Source organism: Microchirus variegatus (genome assembly GCF_963457635.1).
Source record: "Microchirus variegatus genome assembly, chromosome: 1".
In the NCBI taxonomy this organism is placed as follows: domain Eukaryota; kingdom Metazoa; phylum Chordata; class Actinopteri; order Pleuronectiformes; family Soleidae; genus Microchirus; species Microchirus variegatus.
This window is the reverse complement of record NC_139802.1, coordinates 479,660-505,000: the sequence shown is the minus strand read 5'-3', so window position 1 is coordinate 505,000 and position 25,341 is coordinate 479,660. Positions and strand designations below refer to the sequence as shown.

Here is a 25,341-nt window from a genome sequence, read left to right as displayed (position 1 = left end):
AACATTTATATTCCCATCATCAGTGGACACTGTGTCGGCTAAATCATGAATCATGAAAATATACACCTCCAGATTCTGTTCTGATCAATACATAAATGATATGAAGACAATCTATTAACAGCTCCTCACATAAACTCCTCAAATCCTTTAAGGCTCTAATTTCCTCTCGCACACAAACACAAACACGCACAGATGCAATCGAAGCTCTCTCACACCTGAGAAACACGCGACTTCACCGCGAGACATGAAGTCAGTAAACGGCGTGATTAACTGAGATTTATTCATATAGTTACATCTCCATATATAGAGAGAGGAGCCAACATTCTCACTGCTTTAACACTACGTTATCCACACACAGACGCACAGCATCTGCTTTAACCTTGGCTGATTCGTCATTACTGCAGAAAACAACATTTAGAAGAAATGGCTGCAAGCACAACACTTCAAATCATCCACTGTTATAAATAAATAAAGACTCATTCATGTCAAACAAAGAGAGACAAAACACAGGCTGTGGCGGTGAAGCACCAGCAGACTTCCCAGGATGTTCCTGGGAAGAATGATCATCAATCAGAGAGAGCATTTAAACAGATGAACTGGAGGATATCGTGACATGACTTCATCTCAACAAGCACATCTAACCTGTCTGATCAGGTTTCCCGTATATATGTATTTATATCCACCAACACATGAAAACAGCAATGACTTTATCAGGCTGCAGCCGAAGAAGGCGTAGAAGGATAGAAATGTACTTAAGGATTGAACCTGGGCTGTGCAAAGAAAAACAGTACCTGTTCAAATGCAAGTGATAGTGTTTGAACACCAGAAAAATAAGAATAAAATCTCAGTTTACTTCAGGGATGACTTTCCATGTTTATCATGTTTCACGGTGTGGGCGTTGTGAAACAAGCAGAGACTAGTAATGTGTTTGAGGGCTGGACAAATAAATATGACATTGGAGTTTGCAGAAATCTGAAGAAAAACCGCATAGAGGAAGAAGAGGAGGAGGAGGAGGAAGGAAGGTGGAAATAATAGGCAGATTAAAGGTAGTAGGGTTGAACAGTTATGGCTTTTTAAAATGAAGTGAAATTATTATGTATAAATTATTAATTTTTCCAACATCTAAATTCATTCATTCATGAAATTTAATTCTCAACTGCATCTTGTATTAGAACGTAGTGGAGTTAACGGTCCAGTGTGGAGGATTCAGGATTCAAGTTGTGTTATTATTAGTTATGTTTTCGAAATCCAATGTTATTTTTTTTTTTAAGAAGAATTGTTGTTTTCACTATCTTACAATGAGCCGTTAATGTTACACAGCAGGAGTCCACATGTCCGCCATGGGAGTCATTTGGTTGCAGTGTGTAACTTCAGCCCAGATGCCACCAAATCCTACACACTTTGAATGTTTGATGCCCTTTAATGCTGTGCGGTAACATTCTATAACCTTTTTCTTAATCTATGACAAAAACGATTTTCCCCAAACCATTCAGCCCCAACAGGTAAGAAGATGGAGATGAGAGAAGCAGGTGAAGGAGAAAGACATTTTAGAGACGGGCAGGACAGCAACAGGCAGGCAGGTAAAAGAAGATTTGGTAAAGCCCTACCAGAGTCTGTTGGTATCTCAGAGCCTTCCTTTGCGACGCATCTGCAGCCATTGACACGCTGTCACTGATCCAAAAATAATCTCGCTGGACACCCCAGCATTTCCAATAACGAGGGCAACACCATACAAACACCCCCCTCTCGCACACACTTATAAACTGTATGCACACACGTTACACCGTGAGAAACAAACACACAAACATCCTGCTCAAACACGCGAGACGTCCATAAAACACAGAAAATCAAAAACCACGTCTCCCTCCTGAACAACAAAGCGGTTCTTCAGGTGATCCAGAGGCTGTGAGCCGTTCAACTCCTCTGCAGAACTGACAAACACAGGGACAGATATCACACGGGTGGACAAAGCATAGTAAAGCCATCTGATGAGGCAGTGAAGGACGCAGCGCTTTCCTTTATTAGAACTGCAGACACCTAATAACACACACACACACACACACACACACTTAATGGCCGGCCGGCTGGTTGGGAGGGTGCTGCTAGGGCAACAAGTGTGTGTGTGTGTGTGTTTTTGGATGGGTTGCTCTTGTTTGGACAGTGGTGGGGTGGGGGATGGAAGGGCACCCCCCATAGGGCTGCCCCTGCAACGTGAGCAGGAAGGTGCACACGACACCCCAATGACAGCTCACACTTAATCAACCAATGATGCAAGGCAATCCCTCCTAACATTCACATGCTATGGCCGCCCCCCCCCCCCCTCCTTTACGAGAGCGAGAAAATAAAGTGCCCTCCTACACGAAAACACACAGGACTGTAAAGTGATCTCCATATTGCTTAACCTCTGTAGCAGCAGGTCCAGATATCCAGAGGGGTTGAAACAGCTCAGTGCATAATATGTTGTACATCATTCGCTAAAAGCTGAACAGCTCACAAGCCTTCAGGGAAGACCACCACCAACACCACCACCACCACCACCACCACCCCCAGAGACCACATCCCACGCATGCATGTTAATCTAAACATCTCAAACTCCACTATATTCTGGTTCGTGCTGATGAGACAGGCGGCCAAAGAAAAAAACACAAACAGATCCCCTTTAACCCTGTACCGCTTTATGGACCACACGCCAGCACATAACAACCTAATCTCTACACCGGAGGCCAGCGAGAAATGTGTTACTCTGACCGTCGGTGTGTATGTACGTGCATGTGTGTGTATGTGTGTGTGTGTGTGTCAAGGGAGAATGACTGTGGACAGCTGGCTGGGCCTCTATCTGATACAGGAAGAACATTATCACTGGGCAGCAGACGGCGTGACAGATACATACATACGTCCCACTCACAACACGAGAGAGAGAGACCTGAGCGCAGCGGAATAGTGGGGTGCCAGTTATACTATACCTGAGAACGGAGAGGACGGGCTGTACGCCGGCAACAACACACACAAACACAGCAACAAGGAGGATCACATAAAGCGGAGCAGCCGCAGCCATGGTCGAGCAGAAGCCTCATGCACTGTTCCTGTACACACACAACCACATATGCACATGAAACGTTAAGAAAAACAACTTAAATGTGTCTGGTTTAAAAAGCCATGGCCTGTTTATTGTATAGGACATTTGGCAGTGACTGGTGTTGACAGAATTGAATACTTATCCCGACCTTCACAACTTTGTCACTCCGCAGGAAGACTAGTTTTTTTATCTACTACTCCAATGATTCTTTCCTTTTTTTTTTTGAAGCATTTCCCTGATTATTACCAAGGGCCTGAACACAGCGCAGACCAGAATAAACTCTACCAGGAACACCTGACACACTTTAAAGGCATCTTTAAACGTTCGATACTGTTTTCGACCATATATTCTGTTTTCTTCACTACAACACTGTTGTAACTAAAACATAATCTGCCTGATCAGGCCTTTTTCTGGGAAACATCAATGCTCACACAGCCTTGAGAAATAGATTTCCTAAGAGTGAGCGGGTGCCTCTCTGACACAATCTATTGTGACAGCACCATCACGCTGATAAATTAGTCCGATAGATCTTTGTCACATGGCACGCATGGCTGTAGAAAACTGGAAAGACATAAGGATTTCATTTTTTTTTCATTATGAGATCAGATAAAATACATTAACACCACAGTGTGGTGAGGAGGACTCAGCGTGTTGCACTCGCACAGGCAGAAACACTATAAGGAGTCCGCTTGTAAAGGTCAGAGTTCATACAGAAGGTATAAGACCCCACATGTAGCACCACAATCCCCTGACAGATACACAGTAACACAGCTGAGATGAGGAGAATTTAACAGGGCTGTAGTGGACGGCTTCATTAAAGCTGAGGTTCATAAAAAAACTAATTGTGCGTGGACTCAACATCCACAAGCAAAAACACTGAGTTTTTGATTTGAAGCTGCCTCCCAAGAATATGAGTAAAAAAACATGTGAAAAGCTCTGATGAGAGTGGTTCAAAACCCGCAGCTATCAGTTTACCGTTAACTCATTACTGTCACTGACTGAGCTCATAACAGCAAAGATCATTTTTGAACTATAGGACATACAGTAGAATATTGACTAGAGAGATGAAATGTATTTCTCTCTGCTGTGCTGCCCCCTGTCTGTCACTACAATAGAAAACAAAACAAGAAATGATGGTAACTCATCCCAAACAATGTAAAAATAAAAAATAAAAGGGGATTTTAAAAATACAATAACAATTTCATACAAAATAAACCCACAAAAATAGATCTGTGTATAAAATAGTTTAAAAAGAGAGACGTATGAAACCTAAAAGTAGCTGTGCAGTAAGAAAAAAACCAAACTAATTTGTCTTTGATTAAAAAGGATTACAATCTAAACCCACCAACTGGCATGGACACAGATAAATGAGTACATTGTATGCTATAATGTTGCTCAGTTCAAAGTTCATATATATATATATTAAAATAATTATGCTTATTCTATGCAAATGTGAGAGTGTTTGTGTGTGTGGGCAGTTTTAACACGGAATGTGTGTGTGGCAGTGACTGAGGAGGAATGAACAGTGTGCTTTCACTGTAAGGAATGCTCTGTGTGTAAGAATCACTGTATGTTCATATGTGCATAGCATTAACACTGGGGCTGGTACTTGGGGAAAAGGTAGAGGTCTTTGCACAATGAGCTGGTGAACTCCGACATCTCTTTGCAGCGATGGTGGGCTGTGCCTGGAGCGTAGCCCTCCCGCTCCTTGATGCGCCTGTTGACCTAAAGACAGAGATGGGAAAACCACAGTCAATGACATCAAGCATAATTCACACTGTGCATTCACTATATGAACATATAGGGCTTTTATATTCACCTGCACCAGAATGTCTGCAAGGTGAGTGTCTCTGGCGTGGAGGCGAAGTGCCGTGTTGAGTTCCTGGATGAACCAGGATCCTCTCTTGGTGTTTCTCATGGCTGCTGTGCCTTCATGAGGAAGTGATAAAACAATAAAAAAAAGTTCAGTACACAGAGATTAGACGCAGGAGGACAGAGCTGTGGCGGTATCTGGTAGAAGGTCCCACACCTTGATTGACATCAATTCAAGGACTTTCAAGGATCACTTCCCTTAAATTCAAGGACCGAAGGTACAGACAAAGCTTAAGATGGGAGGGCAAATTGTAAGAGCCCATCGAGTCCACTTGAGTTGATTTGCAGCACACTCTGCATCTGGAAAAGTGATTGTCCTTGTGATCTTGGACAAAGTCAGTCAGAGATCTGAAAAGGAATTTGCATTTCCTAGCCATCATGTCATTCACTTTCTCTTGCTCATTGTTCTGCATGGAAAATCACACAACAGCAGAGAAACACAACACAACTAGCAATTACAACTCAACATTTGTTCTGCGTAGGTCTAGTCAATGCAGGGCTTGAAACAGTAGGTGACGTCGTAACAAACAAGGGCAGCGGCAGGAGACATTTACCTAAATATCAATTTAACTTCTTTCTTGCACAAATTAAAGCTGGGGTCTACAATTTATATCAATATAAATAAATATAAATATAAATTGCAGGCTTCAGTAATTTTCCCAAAACAAAGTTAATCACTCAGACCAAAATGTGTGAAAACAACTATATTGGATTTCATATTATAGTGTGAATGCACACTGTCCAACCCAGCGTGCATTCAGAAGATTCAACAAAATCAGAATGACATCAGAGAAGAAGAAAAAACAGGAAGCTCACATACTGTACTCTTTTTTTTTCCCAGTGTATCCACTATTGCACATGAACCAACTTGTTAATTTGTAAAAACATATTTTCCCATTTATGTAAATGTTTCAGTTAATTAAATACATTTGCATATTCTTACAAACAAATACAGGCCAGAATAACAAAGAGGTACAAACTTACAAATTGTCTGACCTTTGAGAGATGCAAAACCACAGATCATGTCCGATCGCTGGGGCAGTTTAATCCTTGGCCGCCCCATGTTTCCTCTCTGTCTGGGGTCTGAATCGCTCTGTCCTTCCCTGCCTGCATCTCGTTGTTCACAGCCCGGTGAGCAGGTTCTTTCTGGTCCGTCTATCTGCTCCACTCCACAGTCCATCTCCTCTGGAGGACAACAGTTTAGTCTCGTTATATGTACAGTATGTGTGTGTACATATATTTGATGAACAAACAGAGAAGGCCTTGTACAAAACAAGACATGTTTTTATCATGCAATTTCAATTATAATTATTTTTTATTTTTTTTCAACCTGTATTCAGTAAATGCATGCTTTCACAAATTTGCTCAACAGATTTTGTTGATATTTTCAAAGTTTAATTTCCAAATGTGTATTATTCAGGGTCTCTGCAGGTTTCAACAAGTCAAATTTAAGACTTTTTTAAGACCATAATGAATACAATTTAAGACCCATTTCAAATCCATACTGGCAAAAAAGTACAAAAGACACGAAGGAAAATTGGAGCCACAAATTGTTGAACTTGCAATTCAGCTTCACTGTGGGCTTTCTCCACTGCTATGCTAAGCTGTAACACATCACGGCACGCACACAGCACACTAGCTAGTGGTGCTCGATAAATTGATGATGTGACACTTCTCCTTTCAGCTTCTCCGTTTAGGGGGTAGGAAGCCAAAAACAGAAGAAGTAAAATATTCAAATAAAGAAGGGACTGTTGTTCCGTGTTCACGAAATGGAAACTTCCTCAAAATCCTAAACAACTCCTCACTAGACAATGATTACACCTTCCGATACCACGTTTCTGCCTGCGAAGCAATTCGTATCTAGTCCTTTTTAAATCATTTACATACAGTAATCAATCATGTGCAGTGGACATGAAGAAACATATTGTATAACTTCAGAGTAAATCCCACACAAAGCCTGATTATTGATCAGGGACAAGGTAAAATATCACATAAGGGACACAATGTTCAGCAGAATTATTCAAAATATTAATGAAAAACAACAACAGCAGCATTTTCATAACCCATGAAATCCTGAACACCACAACAATATTTGGCTAACCACATCAAGATGCCCTGGCACCTGTAGTAGGCTCTGTGGTGATCTGAGGAGTCGGTAATTAGAATTGCTCCAGAGGGGAGTGAGGATTTGTCAGGGCCATCATCTGTGTAGTCAGGCCATAACCTCCATCATCAACGAGACTGAATAATTAGCTGGGAGCATGCTAAGTTACAGGATAATTACATGCTCTAACTATTATAGAAGACAAATGTATGTGACCATGTAGGAGAATAGACTGGGCTGTTTCTTCCTGGTTTCAGGATGCAGCAGAGATTTAACACATATATATATAGAGAGAGAGAGTATAAACCCGAACATTTGCTCAGATATAATAGTAGTCACTAAAAACATCAGTTTTGTATTTATTGTATTACGCTTATTATGGTTCTTGACAGCTATCTGGATTGCTTCCTAATTACACAGGCTTACCTCCTCTGCAGGCCTGGATGAAAAACATCTTTGGTTTATTTTGTAGCAGTGGACATTGTGCGTTGTCAAAGGCCTTAAACACCCAGTCCAGCTGAAAATGACCAAGTGTCACGTGTTAATGTCAGAAAAGAAGTTGCATATATATTTTTGACCTCAAAATGAAGGAAAGGAGAAATAGACCTGCAGGATATCTCCGTCTGTGCCGTAGATTCCTCCTTCCACTCCATGGGAAAGCAGGCACACCACACAGCTGTCCACAGTCTGGTGTTCTGCTCGTCTGGAGAAACTTTCAATGCACAACCTCATGTTCTACACAAATAAGAAAGAATTACAAAGACAAAGTGAGATACAGCTTCTATAATCTGGTTTGCAGATTACTTTTTTGATAATTAAGGACTGTGTTTGTTCAGGCAGGCCCCAAAGGTTGTATCTGAAACATACCAATGTCATATGCTGTCACTGATACCTGCTCTATTCTGTGTGTGGTGTTTAGATTATGCTTTTCCTTTCAAAGAATGTTGGCAGATGGAAGGGCAATAAGATACCACCAAACAGTATTTTTGAAAATTTACTTAAACAGCAAAATTTAGTCAGTCAAAATTCTCTTTCGTCCCGTGGTTGTCCCGAGAGAGAATTTTGATCGTCCCGATGACAATTAATTACGACCCCGGGACGACGGGACGGTGTTAATTTTAATCCCTGGGTTCTATTATTGTAGACGAGAAGGGCATCTGCTCTAAAATGATAGTGTTTGATGTGTGTTTAAATGAAAAGCAAGATGTTCCACAACACAGACGTGCTGCTCACAGCCAATAATTACACACGTATGTGTAAAGCTGAAAGTAAAACCATGACAACCATACTCAGCAGGCTAAATGGCTTCAGTGGGTTTGTTTTGTGATTTCGTGACCAGATGAAAGTTGAGACGATGTTAGACCCAAACATGCATCTTTTCTGCAAACACAATTTTTAAAAATTCTTCAAGGTCAAAGTGTTTTCCTTTTACAGCTTCCTGTTTTAAGTGGATAAAATGAATAAAGCAACACACAGCAACATTCTGTCATTACACACTAGGCCTGCATCTGTGTGTGTGTGTGTGTCATTGTGAGTTACCTGAGCAGTGAGGTCTCTGTGGACAGAAACTCTGTAGTCTAGTTCTGTGAAGACCTTCCTGAGGACCTCATCATCAACTTCTCCTCCCTTCCTGGTATCAAGTTCAGCAGTAGCAGAAGAGTCAAAAGTCACATTACTGATCACCAAGGCAAAGCCACGAGGCGCTGAATTCATTCTGTAGGACTGGAGTGGAAAAACTAACCGTTAAATAGAAATAAAGAAACAAGCAGAAAAATCGCAAAAACGGTTAAAGAATAGATGAATGAGATAAACAATTCTGCTTATGATTAAAAGTTGTATGTATATAGTGCTCTTTATTTATTCACATGACCTTGTAAAGAAAAGTGTTTTTTTTTTACCTGCTGGCAGTGGGAAACGTAAAAGTCGTCAGCGCACGGGAGAACTGGTGTGCCGATGGGACTGTCTGCATCCAGACTGAACTCCATGGATTCTGTAGAACAAACAAACGGTCACAACCTTGCTGTGCTTGTTATAAAGATAGAGCCATTAGTACAAATAACAATATAATAAATAGGGACCACATGGGGAACTCTGATGAAAGTTGATGGGAAAATGAGCTGAAACTAGTTTCAGGTCGACACATAATGAGTGGACACCAGTGTGACAGACATCTTGTATCATGATACCAGTGACAGTGGTGAAATCCTGCTTGCAAAAACGGTTAAACTGGTCAAATTGTGAATCAAGGGGCTTCACAATCAGAAGACTACGTCCATTTATATATAAAGTTCATGGATATAAGTCAAATTTTGATGCAGATTTTGAAATAAAAGTGTGCTCCTGTCAGCAGCAGTGTTGTGACAACACTCTCTACATTACAGTGCTGTTAATGAGTCATTGATGGGGTGTGGTGCCTGCAGGTGCAGACAGAGAGACAGACCAAAAGACGCTTCAATTTCTCTCAGTGATAAGATTACATAACTCAAACAGAGGAACTTCACCTAAACTGCTGCTCAACTAAATGTTAAACTAAAATATATTACTCGTGTTTTAAAACTGAACAGATAAACTCTTTTGTTCAAAAGTCAGACACGGTCTTCCTGTGTCTCCAGGAAACAGAAACAGAAACAGAACACCAAATACAATACTGAATGCAAACAATACTAATACCACTCACCTTGTGTTCTCACTCTCTTGGCTGTAATAGCCTCCTGGGTGGGGAATGGGAAAGAAGAGTCCAAAGGCATCTGAAATTAAAAATTGTTAAAGTATTTAATTAAGAAATAACATTTGACTGTTTTTCTCTTCATTCACAGCTGCTGTTTGCTGTTGGAATATGTCCTAAATTATCTATGAGGGAAATTCTGCCTATAGTCCAACTACCACAGTAAGCCATCTGATTATAAATGTATAAGATGATTGGTACTTCCTACATCTGCTTACTTATCGCTTTCTCTTTTCTTTGTCCTGTATGTGTCTTTGTTCCTGTCCTACTCTCTGACTAGAACTGTTAATCTGAATGATGACTCCAAGTGCAGACCTGATGGTGCTGCTCACCTCACACTTCTCCTCTCTGCCTGATCCTAATGAGGATCTCTGCATAAGAGATCAACCTTTCCTTCAAAACGTTCACAAATATGAAACATCTTTCAAACACATGTTTATATCAAATTGTACAAACAGCAGTAGTTTTTGTTCAGTATTTGCTTCATTAAAGTCAGCATTGTTATCAATACCTGCAGTTATCCTTGTGAAGGGATTGTGTGTTCTGCTCACCTCTCTCCTCTTTCCTGTTGTCTGTATGAGATGTTGCCCTGCCTCTGGTTGTTCCTCAGGCTGAATACTCTGAAAGCAAAAAACAGTCCATAAAAATCTGCTGATTACAGGGGTGTGATCTGTGTGTGCAGTGATGTGAACTGCTCTTACTTGACATGTGCGCTCACCTCTATGTGCATGTCTTTGCCATCTTTTTCTGGTGACTGTACGAGCAGCTCACACAGATGCTGCTGTTCAGTTTCTCGCAGAGCTGTACAGAAATGGGCAAAGGCCTTGGGCCCTCGCTTTGGTAAGATAAGTAGCAAACGCCAGCTTCGTTTCTGAGATGTTGGTTCAGCCTAGAGTAGAAGGAATCACATTGGGGGAAAAACGATTATAGGAATCATACATTTTATTTCATATTTCTTAACACTGACTGGTGACAATCTTTTACAGACGGCATTTTGTAACTTCACACTTTTGTCACGTCATTAAAACCACTGAGTAAAAACATAAACCACAATCTTTTCAACTTCTTTTACACACAAGTCATGATAATGAAACCTGAAAGGTGTGAGTAATCTGATGTGATAAGGTTAGTTCACTGTGTGACAATGTTTGGACACACAAATCTGAATCATTTTTTTAAGAAAGTGAATGCCCATGATGAATAATGCAGGTTTGTTATGTTTGGCTAGCTTTTAAATCCCCATTCCATACTATTATGATTCCAAAGATTTTTGATGAAATTAGGATTCAATGTGCCCTGATATTTACTTATCATAACTTCATCGGAGGCTGCTAATAGACAAAGTAGGATTGGCAACACAGCCTTTTCTGTAAGAGCCACACTTTTTTGCAATAGTCTGCCCAATGAGTTATGGGATTGTAATAGTCTTTTGATTTTTTTTTTTTTTTTTTTAAACAGATCAAAACCTGGATTAGGGACAATTACAATTGTAACCATACACCAAATATTTAAGTCCATGAACACACTTTTCTTTTATTACTTTTTCTGTTTTCTTGTCTTTCTGTATTTATACTGTACTTCTACGTTGTACTGTAATTAAGTGGGTTAGATGAGGTGAGCAATATCTGTGTCTCTTTGAGGGTATGCTCGTGTCTTTTAAAATTGCTGCTGTATTTTTTTAAATTGATACTGTATTGTTTATCAACTTTTGCATTTCAGGGTGCCTTTTAAGATCTGGCTAGGGCAGGGGTCTGCAACCTTTAGAATAAAGAGAGCCATTTTTGTCCCCTCTCCACCCAAATAAAAGTAATCTGGAGCCACAAAACCTATTTAATCCTTAAAATTATGATAAAATCAAATTTTTTGAACACATATATACTATATTTAAAGCACTACAGTTTGTCGCAAGTTGATACCCAACCTCTAAAGTGTATAAAAAAAAAATACTTTGAAATTAAAATTAAAATTTATGTACAATTGTATGTCGTTTATGTCTGAGAAAATCTGCCTGGCCTAAGTACATGGATCTAAAGATGGACAGGACTCCAAATGTGAACTTCTTCATGTACACATTACTTTAATGGCTTTTGGGGGAGATTTTTCAATTGGATGTGATGGAAAAAATATCAAAAACACTTTTATTTATGCCTTTAACTTGACAAAAAAAGTGTGAAAAACATGAAAAGTTTTTTTCTTCAAAGGTAGAAGGAGCCACTACAGAGGGGCTGACGAGCCACATGAGGCTCTAGAGCCGCAGGTTGCAGACCCCTGTACTAGGGACAACAGATGGAAACTAGCACTTGTAGCTAACTCTTGTTTACAAGCCAAAGTTGTTGTCTGTTGATTAATGAGCATTGTCCCTATCAAATAAATAAACTTAAACTAAACTTAAACTTAATGACCATGCAACAACATCAATTTAAACACGTTACATTCAGATGTTGTGTGGTTAAAGTAAGGTGAATAGTGTAACTGATCACATTTAGCCAGAGACGAACAGTATATGTCATGTATCGGTGCTCCCTCACCATGATGCTCTCTGCCATGCTCTCAGTCAGGATGTTTTCCGCCTGCAGCAGCTGAAGCAGCATCGCGTCCACCACCAGTTGTTTGCAGAGGACAGCAGAGTGTCTCCGCAGTGTCTGTCTGTCCCGCTCCAGCATGCCAAACTCCAACATGTCTCTCTGACACCGTGGTTACGACAGGACCGAGTCACAAAACACGTGAACCTCAAAAACAGCTTAAAAAAGAGGGAGAGTGTAGCGATAGGACGGTGGCATAGACGCCACTGTTCTACTTTTGGACAGCGTTAACACGCTTCGGCTTCACTGTGGCTCTTTGTCTCTCCAATGTGTCGCTACATAGTTAACAGCGCACTCGTTCGCTCTATAATATAACAATGACACATTTAAAACGGTTGTTATTAAGTTGCTGTAATTTTTACAGGTAACGCTGAAGGCTAAATACCGATGCTAACTTGCTAGCAAGCTAACTTAGACTGCTCCTTTTCCCTCCGATTTAAAGAGGGCGAAACATAATATATCCGCGTCTTTCCTCTTACCGTTCTTCTACTTCTGCAACCGTGTATGAAAATATCTAGTGGAACAACAATAAAATGTCGCTATGTGTCATTACTATTTCACGCAAAATTTGTCAACATCGCGTCCTCCTCTCTCCACAAACCAACTTCCGCGGGTACGAGCGACTGTACGAGAAAGGGGCGGGGAAACCTGTACGCGTCAACCAATGACTGCACAAAACAGTTTGAGTGACGTTACAAGTGACCAATTGTTTAGCTTGTTTTAAGCGGTTGCCGCCTACTGTAAACAATACTAAAGCTCAGTGGGTTTAAGATTATTTTGAATTTGAATCATCGACTTGAACGTTTTCTATAAATAATTGACCAACAGATAAAGAGATCTCTGTAGATAGTTGTATGTATTGTCTGAACAGAAAGGAAAAATGAGTGTGGTTTAAAGATACAGATACATTTATGTCATTGTAATAATACATGCTAATGTATTATTATTATTATTATTATTATTATTATTATAATACATTTCTATGTGTATATATGTATGTATGTATTTATCGTGATCTACCCTTACACTTGAACAATAACACAGCTCTGTTTATACTGGAGTGGAACCTTAATTAATGTTACTGGTAAATCCTGTGTTGGTCCTACTATTTAATTTAAAGAAATATCTACTGTAAAAAAAAAAACGTCTATTACGCCAGGTTTATTCAAGACATGCTTGAATATCACATAGACATGTTGCATGAGTTAAAGACCGCTAATATATAAGACCAGCTTTATATAATGTACAGTATGTCTATAGATACATTTTTACTCACTTGTTTAAACCTATTAAAACAGCCCAAGCCGAGTTACTGTTATAAAAAGATTCTTACATTATTTATCATTATGTTATTACACATCTGTGTGTTGAATGTTTGAACTTAAATAAGTTATTAGCAGTTCTGCTGAAGAGTTCTAAAACTTCAGATGCCATAATCATATATCGTGAAGATTCAAAATCACATATATTTCACAACATGTCACAGACAAAAGTACCAATAAAAGGTCAACAATGTTATTATATTTTCATGCACCAGTAATCTTTACTAACTGTTACAACACTTTAGATGTATATTTGATTGTGGAAGGGCCCACCTAACTGTGGTATAGTATAAAGTAGTTCAGGTTACTCTATACCTAATTTTCTCCCCATTTTTACCAAAGCTTTTTCACAGTCTTTACATAGTTGTCAGATGTGAACTTTATATTTTATTTATAAACCATTTTTACTAAATTGTTCCAGGTGCCTCTGTTGATTTACATTATTATTGAAGTATTTGTTTGATATTTATTTGTTTATTTTATTTAATGCTGTGTTTTTTTTACATATAAAAGACAAATATTTGTATTACAGGGGTGTATTTTGAACCCCCCCAAAGTGCACATTTTTAGATTTTAAGACCTTAATTAATTTATTTATAAACCGGTTTTATGTATTGATTCTCTGTGTCACCAGTAGGGGGAGTTGCTGATTTTGCCAAATATTAATTGAAAGATTTTTCTGTAAGTTTGCAAATCTGGTGTCAAACAAAAAGTTCTCACATTTAGTTTGACACGTGTATTCGTATTCGTGACAGAGTAGAATAAGTAGAATAGCTTTAGTATAGTAGGTGTGTGAATGATCAATAATCATTATTATTGGCAGTAACAGAGGGCACCAAAATCTAATTTTGCTTCGGGCCCCATGGAGGCTTGGGCCGGCCCTGATCGCGACAGTGAATTGTAGCAATCAGAATTCAACACACAATGAGTAATTGTTTTTACATTGTGGAATTTGTACATCTACATCTTTACTTTCTCCACCCATGGTCAAAGATAATATATATAGATATAGATATATATCTATATATACATATGTATATTAAAGGTGCATTATGTAATAAATGATAAAATCCTCCTAATATGTCACAGAGACTCAGGAATAATGTTCATATAACAAACTGAACTCACCAACAACAACAGTACAGACAAAATATTTGCATTAAAAAAATATTTTGCAGACTGCAAATCATGTTTATGTTTAGAAATCATGTTTTGGCATGTGGCGCCACCTACCGCCATCTACCAATCATTGCAGTCAGTAGAGTCTCATCTGCCGAGCAACCACGGGTTGCCAGTTACGTCAGAAAACGAAACCTAAAAGACCTCTGTATTTTGAATTTGAATGTAGTAACTGTTTTTGGCCACATTCTTACATATGGCACCTTTAATGGTTATACTTGATTATAATACAAATATTTTACTTTGGACATGTTGATAAATTCAGTTTCAACTTCTTGCACAAACATAATTTAATTGATATTCATGTGTAATAGACATCATTTAAAATGTGTCATGTTAGACCCTGTTGTTGTATCCCCGATTCTCTCTCTCTCCCTCCCCAGGGCTTGCTTCACCCTTCCCTGCTGTCTATCTCCTCACCCTGACTGTGTGTGCTGTTAATAATTGATGCTCTTCACTGACTCAAAGGGTAACTGGCCTGGGAGGAAATGTCTCCTCCATTTCTTTAATTTATTTACAAGTTTTTTGCTTTGTTTTGTTTACAGCTCGGTCTGCCCGTGAAAACCACCACACGTGTTTATTTAAGCACACTGTGCTAATGGCACCTATAACAGCCTGACTGTGTCCTGCACATGGGCGGTTAAGGGTCCTGCACCTGCGACCATGAGTGGGTTAAAGCTGCCTGTCTGTCTGTCTGTCTGTCTGTCTGTCTGTCTGTGTGTGTGTCTGACAGCAGGACAGAGAGGAGGAAAGGGAAGCTTAAATGAGTGAGAGGCAGGGGGCAGGGAGGAGGAGGAGGAGGAGGAGGAAGAGGAGGAGGAGAGTCAGAATGATAGAGTGAATTAATTCACCAGCCTTAGCCCTGATTGACTGTGCTACACACTGACATGCAACAGTGACAGTGACACCAAAGCCACGGAAAGAGAGAAGAGGAATGACATGTCCTTCTCCAGGAAGAGAAGTTTCACATTCGGGGCATATGGAGGGTGAGTAAACAAACACATGATTTATCTCCCACTAACAATGACTAAAAGTCACATCTGTACTTTTCTGAGTGTCTCTCACTTCCTTTCCCTTTACAGCGTGGATAAATTCACATGTGGGAATGAGATGAGGTGAGGTTAAGGTGTCCCGTTTTATTATCACCAGCTACTTTGTGTTAATATTCAAGCTTTATTGTATATTGTAAACATTTTAACGCCAGCGAAACTGCATGAGAAGGGAAAAAAAAGCGTCTTGCTGTCTTGTGTAAAACAACCTGTTGCTGCAGAGCCGAACCTGTGGGAGAAAACATACTGGACATCCTGGATTCTCCTGTCAGTGACAGCAAGTCTTCCCACTCTGCCAGCAGCAACCAGAGGGTGACACCTTTATCATCTTCATTATACGCCTTCCTTTCCCATCGTCTAATCAAATCTAATGAATGTCTTTCCATGGACGAGTGTTTCTGAGAAGTCAGCTTTCACTTACAGCTGAGTCATTTGTCATGTTCCTCTTCTTCCCCCATGTTTCTCCCTCTCTGACTGTGGTTTTCATATCAGGACACAGAGCTGTTTGAAATCATTGAAAAGCTGCAGGTGAGTCGCAGGGTGATTGATCTTTGTTGTGTTGCATGTGTTAGTGTGTGTGTGTGTGTGTGTGTGTGTGTGTGTGTGTGTGTGTGTGTGTGTGTGTGTGTGTGTGTGTGTGTGTGTGTGTGTGTGTGTGTGTGTGTGTGTGTGTGTGTGTCCATCTATACCTGAGCAGCAGAGGTTTATTCAGCATGTTGTTGTTGTCCATCAGGGCAGCAGGATCAATGAGCAGCGCTGTGAGTTTCCTCTGCCTCTAAAGGTTAGTCTTCTATCTGAGAATTATAAACAAACACTGAAATGACTCTATGTATGTATGTACTCTTAATATTTAACATAATGCGTATCAACGGATGCGGAGACTTTCATTTTGAAAAGTATGGGATAGTTTTAATGTGTTTAACGGATGTGGAGACTTTTATTTTGAAGAGGGTGGGATTGTTGTAACATAGATTAACGATATGGAGACTTTTATTTTGAAAAATGTGGGGTTATTTATTTTAAATGTAGTTTAACAGATATGAAGACTTTTATTTTGAAACATGTGGGATTATTTTTAACGTGTTAAACGGATACGGAGACTTTTATTTAGAAAAGTGAGGAATTGTGTTCCAATGTGTTTAACTGATGTGGAGACTTTTATTTTGAAGAGGGTGGGATTGTTTTAATGTGTTTAACGGATGTGGAGACTTTTATTTTGAAGAGGGTGGGATTGTTGTAACATAGATTAACGATATGGAGACTTTTATTTTGAAAAATGTGGGGTTATTTATTTTTAATGTAGTTTAACAGATATGAAGACTTTTATTTTGAAACATGTGGGATTATTTTTAACGTGTTAAACGGATACAGAGACTTTTATTTAGAAAAGTGAGGAATTGTGTTCCAATGTGTTTAACGGATGTGGAGACTTTTATTTTGAAGAGGGTGGGATTGTTTTAATGTGTTTAACGGATGTGGAGACTTTTATTTTGAAGAGGGTGGGATTGTTGTAACATAGATTAACGATATGGAGACTTTTATTTTGAAAAATGTGGGGTTATTTATTTTTAATGTAGTTTAACAGATATGAAGACTTTTATTTTGAAACATGTGGGATTATTTTTAACGTGTTAAACGGATACAGAGACTTTTATTTAGAAAAGTGAGGAATTGTGTTCCAATGTGTTTAACGGATGTGGAGACTTTTATTTTGAAGAGGGTGGGATTGTTTTAACATCGATTAACAGATATGGAGACTTTTATTTTGAAAAGTGAGGGATTGTTTTAATGTGTTTAACGGATGTGGAGACTTTTATTTTGAAGAGGGTGGGATTGTTGTAACATAGATTAACGATATGGAGACTTTTATTTTGAAAAATGTGGGGTTATTTATTTTTAATGTAGTTTAACAGATATGAAGACTTTTATTTTGAAACATGTGGGATTATTTTTAACGTGTTAAACGGATACGGAGACTTTTATTTAGAAAAGTGAGGAATTGTGTTCCAATGTGTTTAATGGATGTGGAGACTTTTATTTTGAAGAGGGTGGGATTGTTGTAACATAGATTAACGATATGGAGACTTTTATTTTGAAAAATGTGGGGTTATTTATTTTTAATGTAGTTTAACAGATATGAAGACTTTTATTTTGAAACATGTGGGATTATTTTTAACGTGTTAAACGGATACAGAGACTTTTATTTAGAAAAGTGAGGAATTGTGTTCCAATGTGTTTAACGGATGTGGAGACTTTTATTTTGAAGAGGGTGGGATTGTTTTAACATCGATTAACAGATATGGAGACTTTTATTTTGAAAAGTGAGGGATTGTTTTAATGTGTTTAACGGATGTGGAGACTTTTATTTTGAAGAGGGTGGGATTGTTGTAACATAGATTAACGATATGGAGACTTTTATTTTGAAAAATGTGGGGTTATTTATTTTTAATGTAGTCTAACAGATATGAAGACTTTTATTTTGAAAAATGTGGGATTATTTTTAACGTGTTAAACGGATACAGAGACTTTTATTTGGAAAAGTATGGGATAGTTTTAATGTGTTTAACGGATGTGGAGACTTTTATTTTGATAAGTATGGGATAGTTTTAACATTGATTAACAGATATGGAGATTTTTATTTTGAAAAGTGAGGGATTGTTTTAATGTGTTACACGGATGTGGAGACTTTTATTTTGAAGAGGGTGGGATTGTTGTAACAGATTAACAGATATGGAGACTTTTATTTTGAAAAGTGTGGGATTATTTTTAACGTGTTAAACGGAGACTTTTATTTTGAAATGTGAGGGATTGTGTTCCAATGCAGATTAACAGATACGGAGACTTTTGTTTTGAAATGTGAGAGATTGTGTTCCAATATCAACAAACAGATTTGGAGACTGTTATTTTCAGATGATCAGATGGTCATTTGTGTCTATTTTAGTCTCAGATTTTAACATTAGATGGAGACTTGCCCCTCATTCTCCCTTCAAAGTCGGGGGGCTGGTGGATGGACCCCCCACTGGAGAAGCTTGTAGATGTAAGTCCCACATCCTCACACTATGGCCTCGATCCAGAGAGCTACGATATTATGGAGAGAGATGGAGAAGCCAAAGTCTACCGTGAGGTCTTCTGCTCAAGGGTTTGTAGTCGTCATAAAAAAATGTTTTATCTAAGGACAATAGGACATGAATGAATAACTTGTGAACACTCACAATATGACTTTTCCTCCCTAGTACCATCATTCCTTCACAGCAGTGGATCCATGTTTGGGTCCGATTGTTCTCTCTGTGTGTTTGGAGGAAGAAGAGAATAAACTGCGGGTCATTCTAAGGTTAAGATCTCTACACATTTTGACCTAATGCAAAAAACAAACAATCAGGTCTGATGTGTTGTGTGTCCATTTCTCTGCATACCTTGGTTGTAACGAGTGGTTATTTGAGTTACTGTTGTGGTTTAGTCGAAATTTTAAGCTACTAAATCAGGTCATTGTACTTTTACCTATGGCTTCACTGAGAACTGCATTTGTGTTTGAATGCAGTTGAACGTGTGAAACGAATAACATGGTGTGAGTTTATGTTTATGCTTTATTTACCCACTTGTTTGAGCTTCACTGCATAGAATGATGTCCACATCAGATCTAATATAAAGTTAAAGGTGCCATATGTAAGAATGTGGCCAAAAACAGTTACTACATCCAAAGTCAAAATACCGAGGTCTTTTAGGTTTCGTTTTCTGACGTAACTGGCAACCCGTGGTTGCTCGGCAGCTGAGACTCTACTGACTGCAATGATTGGTAGACGGCAGTAGGTGGCGCCACATGCCAAACATGATTTCAAAACATAAACATGATTTGCAGTCTGCAAAATATTTTTTTTAATACAAATATTTTGTCTGTACTGTTGTTGTTGGTGAGTTCAGTTTGTTATATGAACATTATTCCTGAGTCTCTGTGACATATTAGGAGGATTTTATCATTTATTACATAATGCACCTTTAATATTGATTTTTATACTCCACTACAATAGTCATTTACCTCATTAAAGGTGCATTATGTAATAAATCATAAAATCCTCCTAATATGTCACAGAGACTCAGGAATAATGTTCATATAACAAACTGAACTCACCAACAACAACAGTACAGACAAAATATTTGCATTAAAAAATATATTTTGCAGACTGCAAATCATGTTTATGTTTTGAAATCATGTTTTGGCATGTGGCGCCACCTACTGCCGTCTACCAATCATTGCAGTCAGTAGAGTTTCAGCTGCCGAGCAACCACGGGTTGCCGGTTATGTCAGAAAATGAAACCTAAAAGACTTTGGTATTTTGAATTTGAATGTAGTAACTGTTTTTGGCCACATTCTTACATATGGCACCTTTAACTTTATATTAGATCTGATGTGGACATCATTATATGCAGTGAAGTTCAAACAAGTGGGTAAATAAAGCATAAAAATAAACTCACGCCATGTTATTCGGTTCACACGTTCAACTGCATTTTAACACAAACGCAGTTCTCTGAGATAATAGTAATGCATGTGTGAGAATCACCTTTGATTTGTCTTTTGGTGATTTCCTGCCTCACAGAATAACATTGCTTTGTCTCACAGGATGAAGGAGTGCTCTTTGCACGGAGTTTTCTCAACGTCTCTCTTCCCTCACATCCCATCAGCTGTTGAGTTAACAAAGGTACTATGAGCACGCTAATGTCATGCTATAAAAATACATTTCTGTCACAGATGGTTCATCTAAAGAGAAACCCATCTTCTTTCCCTAGATGCTCAGTGACAGAGTGACTGTGTCAAAGTTCGAAGCAGTCAGTTACCTCAAGGTAATGGTCTAACATCAGTCACTCTCTAACATAACTAAATTACTACTAATCGTCAGGAAAGACAGAGCAATAATCCTCTGGAAGATCATCTCCCTTTCTCATCCCTCAGGCTCCAGAACTCATCACTGCATTTGATGAACACAGAGTTTCTCCTAATTTCAAGTTTGGCATTTTGTACCAGAAAGATGGACAGGTAAGTGCTGGTGCTTGACTTCACAGTGTCCTGCATTTTCATTAAAAAACAACTGAAATATGGCACTGTGTCTTGACCACGCCCTCTCAGACACCGTCCGTCTCTGTTTAGCTCACTGAGGAGGACATGCTTAGTAACACTGATGAAAGTGATGAGTTTAAAGACTTCCTGTCCATTATGGGAGAGACAGTTCAGCTGCAAGGCTTCACAGGGTAACACGTGCGACCGTGTTGTTTTGTTGCAGAAATGAAAAAACACATAAGTGCATACGATTCAACCGTTTCCCCGTCCTCACTCTCCAATTTCCCAGGTTCAGAGGAGGACTGGACGTGTGTCAGGGCCAGACAGGAAGTGAAGCAGTCATCGCTTCCTTTCAAGGAAGAGAAATCATGTTCCATGTCGCAACTAAACTGCCTTTCACAGAGGGCGACCCGCAGCAGGTCGGTTACTGATTGCTAGATTGCAGTCAGTTCTGCACTCATTATTCACAACACTTTAAGCAACTTTGACGCACACTGACAAACCTTTTCCCTTCCTTTTTTTTCGCCTACACAGTTACAAAGAAAAAGGCACATTGGTAACGACATCGTAGCTTTGGTCTATCAGGAGGGCCAAACTCCTTTTCTCTCCAATGTTGTCAAGTCTCACTTCTTGCACTGTTTCCTGGTGGTCAGGAGGATTCAGAAGGAGGAGGCGGAGACAGGTGAACCATCATACCAGGTGAGTTACTACAGGATTACTGGATTACATGATCTGATCCAACTTCCAAACTCCGATCAGATTACCTTTGAACAACTGACCCCAGGTGCCATCAGCATCTGTAAAAAGCTGTTATTAGGCTCATAATAGCATTGGAGTCAGTTTATTCTGTTTTCCACAGGTGTCTGTCACAGCCAGAGAGGACGTTCCTCTGTTTGGTCCAGTCATCCCAGAACCTCCCGTCTTCACTGACGTAAGAACCAACAAGTACAACAGTCACCTGCTGTTATTATTTGAGTTTTTCAATACTCCCTAAAAACCTATCTTAGATGCTAATACTTGTTTCAATCCCTTTCTCCTTCCTGTCTAGCACTTAAGATCTCCACACCCACACATCTGTTATCAGTTCCCCATTTTTAACTCCTCATATACAGAAATAGAAATCACTCAGTGGTTTACACCAGCAACAGAGCTAACGTTCAGATAACCTTACCCTGGTCTAACTCCAGAGACTGAATACAAATGCAATTAAAGCATGCAAAAATTTATATGATATTAAAGTTAATAAGTATTGGATTCTGTAAATAATATCTGTTTATTATAATTATATCTGCAAAATTATACAAAGTCATGACTACACACTACACTGTTGCCTATGGATTTCCATCCCTCATTCTTCTATACGTCCAGTATATATACGGAAAAATGTTTTTGTTATTCTGGGACACAACAGCATAAACCATCTTCACTTTTTATGAATTTGAATGATGTTATTTCCTGATTCTGTCAGTTGCATGATGAGATCGGGAGACATACGTAAGCTATTGGAGATCTACTCTGCTATAGGAGTCAGGGGTGAGTTCAAGAGTTGGACCAAACCAATGCCCTCTCATCAAGGCTGATAATCAGGGTACAGAACAAACAGGAACATTAAAGGTGTCATATGTAAGAATGTGGCCAAAAACAGTTACTACATTCAAATTCAAAATACAGAGGTCTTTTAGGTTTCGTTTTCTGACCTAACTGGCAACCCGTGGTTGCTCGGCAGCTGAGACTCTACTGACTGCAATGATTGGTAGACGGCAGTAGGTGGCGCAGAGACAGGGGAATAGCAAACTCATTAGACAAATATTTTCAACGGATTCTTGTTCAGGGCGTCGTTGACTATTTCAAGACATTCCAAGATACTTTTGGGTTTTTAAAAAAAAAGTCAAGTCACTGCCTAAGTGCATGGATCGCTTTCCTGATTTTCAAAAATTCATTAAATATAAATATATAGAACAATAAAATACTGTAAATAACTGAAAAAAAACATATATAAACTGAGTAATAAAGATATGCATTACACTGTAAATAATCCTTTTCATTTTCCAACTTGCAGAACGATAACTTCACACAGGTTAAAGTGAGGTGGGGCCCCTTTAGGGAGGTTTACTACTGACATGTCATTGTTGTTTAAGGGGGACGGGGAGCACTTTTTTTTTTTTACTGCACATTTCAGTAAAAACAGCCCTCATGCTCCGAGTGTCGGGGGGGGCCCCTATCAGCTTAGGGCCCCAAGCAGTTGCCTGCCCTGCCTGTTCACAAACTGCGCCTCTGCCTATACGACATTGTATTTCCTTCCACTTGAGCTCCCAGTGAGCATATACGTCCAAGTCTTGCTTTCCCAAATAGTTCAGATGCTCCACAAATCCTTTTCTCCTCTGTTCCGACTTAAAGCGATGTCTCCTGAGAGAGTTTCTCCTGACCAAGCTCATCAACGCAGAGATTTCCTGCTACAAGGCTGAGAGCTTCAGCAAATTAGAGGTACTGTAGACGAGTTCTTTGGCACAACAACACTTCTTTTAATTATTCAAGGATGTTTGCTTGGGCAAACCAAACTTCCTGCCTCGTTTGCTTTCCCTCTCTTTCCAAAGCACCGGACCCGATCATCGCTCCTAGAGAGTCTGCAGGCTGAACTCACCTCACGTTCCCAGTGCATGATGGGGGATCCATCACCATCCGCTCTGCCCGGCCCTGAAGGTGTTCGGGGGCCATTCGAGGGAAGTGGAGGATTCATCGAAAACTTTAAGGTTCGCGTCAGCCTCCCTTGACACGTCCTCCCTCGTCTTTGAAGTTTCTAAAACTCCTAAATCCACAATTTTAAATGGACATTTTCCCCCTTTGTGTTCTTATCTCATTAGAGAGCTATCAGAGTGCGGAGCCATTCTTTTGACACTCTTGGTGTCACCAGAAAGACAAGCAGCAGCACATCACAGAAGCCAAAGGTAAAAATCTACAGCGAGACAGAAGATCTTTCATCGAATAAAAGCTTCGGCTAATAACGTTTCTGAAATGTCTTTACAGACGGAGAAAGATGGAGAGAGGTAAGACACACGTGGCATATAGGTGAACAATGTATCCCTCACATGTTTAATAATATACAAGTAAGACAAAGTGATACTGTTTCCCCTGGTTTTCAGTGACAAATCTCCAGGACTTCTGTCTGACAGTTTGGGTCCAGCTGAACTCAAAGATCAAGCGAGTCCCCAAGAGGAGACATTAATATAAACATTCTTTTACAGATTTTAGACATTGTAGACATGGTTTGGTTACAACTTTACCAGGCAGGTGGATAACTTCATTTGTGTGAAAATGCATATTTTACTGACATTTTACTGTGATATTGATAAGAATCTCTTGAACTTGTATTTCATTGAAAAGTACAACATTAAACTGACAGAAAAGGTTCAAAGTTAATGAGTTCACTCTTATGTGTGGTATTTTAATGGGACAATAATACTGTTACTTTTTACTGCTGCATTTTTAGTGGTATTTGATATGTATTACACAGGCTGGGATTATTTAAATCAAACCTAATGTATATAAAATATCATATACCAGTCTGTGAGTGTTTATCCACTCAGTACTTTCCTGAGATTGAATTAGTTGTTTGTGAACATGAATCTGGTCATTTTTCAGTAAAGTGAAGACCAGCTGCTCACTTAGAATGAACAGACCATTTGGTACTATAGAAACTATTGGTATACATTTAAAGGTGCATTATGTAATAAATCTAAAACAACTGGCCATAAAATCCTCCTAATATGTCACAGAGACAGAGCCGTTTTTTTGCTATATGCGAACTATGCAGCTGCATAGGGCCCCACAGCCACCAGGGGGCCCCCAAACTACAAGTTCAGACTCATATTTTATTATATTTTTGAGAATTAAAAGTACCTGTCTTTATTTGCATGTATTGGATGCAATCCTAATGCATATATTTGCAAAGCATGCAAGTGTTTGTGGGGTAATCAGAAAAAGTTAGGAATCTCTACCTCGAGTTTGAAAAAATAGGGGCCCCCAAATAGTATCTCGCATAGGGCCCCCAAACAGCTAGAAACGGCCCTGCACAGAGACTCAGGAATAATGTTCATATAACAAACTGAACTCACCAACAACAACAGTACAGACAAAATATTTGCATTAAAAAAAATATTTTGCAGACTGCAAATCATGTTTATGTTTTGAAATCATGTTTTGGCATGTGGCGCCACCTACCGCCATCTACCAGTCATTGCAGTCAGTAGAGTCTCAGCTGCCGAGCAACCACGGGTTGCCAGTTACGTCAGAAAACGAAACCTAAAAGACCTCGGTATTTTGACTTTGAATGTAGTAACTGTTTTTGGCCACATTCTTACATATGGCACCTTTAATAATATTAG

At 39.2% G+C, this 25,341-nt stretch overlaps 3 protein-coding genes across 4 annotated transcripts in view; 1 reads left to right on the top strand and 2 right to left on the bottom strand.

Annotated features, from left to right (window-relative positions):
- Nucleotides 1-1,926, bottom strand: part of clcn1b (chloride channel, voltage-sensitive 1b) — a 40,828-nt gene extending 38,902 nt beyond the window's left edge. For both annotated transcript variants that reach the window (XM_083888719.1, XM_083888720.1), the window contains exon 1: nt 1,608-1,926. In XM_083888719.1, coding sequence (XP_083744845.1) covers nt 1,608-1,658 — 51 coding nt within the window. In that variant the 5' untranslated portion in view covers nt 1,659-1,926. The remainder of the gene's footprint in view (nt 1-1,607) is intronic.
- A 2,502-nt stretch (nt 1,927-4,428) lies between these two features.
- On the bottom strand, nt 4,429-12,455 carry casp2 (caspase 2, apoptosis-related cysteine peptidase; the record flags this gene model as incomplete). The annotated part of the gene is made up of 10 exons (XM_083888769.1): nt 4,429-4,801; nt 4,896-5,005; nt 5,933-6,133; nt 7,479-7,569; nt 7,659-7,787; nt 8,592-8,774; nt 8,951-9,042; nt 9,730-9,799; nt 10,496-10,666; nt 12,306-12,455. 10 exons carry the CDS (start codon nt 12,453-12,455, stop codon nt 4,667-4,669), a joined length of 1,332 nt encoding a protein of 443 aa, XP_083744895.1. The 3' UTR covers nt 4,429-4,666.
- A 3,068-nt stretch (nt 12,456-15,523) lies between these two features.
- Nucleotides 15,524-24,187, top strand: rap1gapl (RAP1 GTPase activating protein-like; the record flags this gene model as incomplete). The annotated part of the gene is made up of 20 exons (XM_083894013.1): nt 15,524-15,531; nt 15,757-15,846; nt 15,943-15,975; nt 16,131-16,221; nt 16,402-16,437; nt 16,643-16,690; nt 18,851-19,048; nt 19,143-19,240; nt 20,525-20,603; nt 20,692-20,745; nt 20,855-20,938; nt 21,050-21,150; nt 21,249-21,378; nt 21,494-21,658; nt 21,819-21,890; nt 23,357-23,443; nt 23,554-23,709; nt 23,821-23,904; nt 23,984-24,003; nt 24,100-24,187. 20 exons carry the CDS (start codon nt 15,524-15,526, stop codon nt 24,185-24,187), a joined length of 1,722 nt encoding a protein of 573 aa, XP_083750139.1.
- Between the last annotated feature and the right edge of the window lie 1,154 nt (nt 24,188-25,341).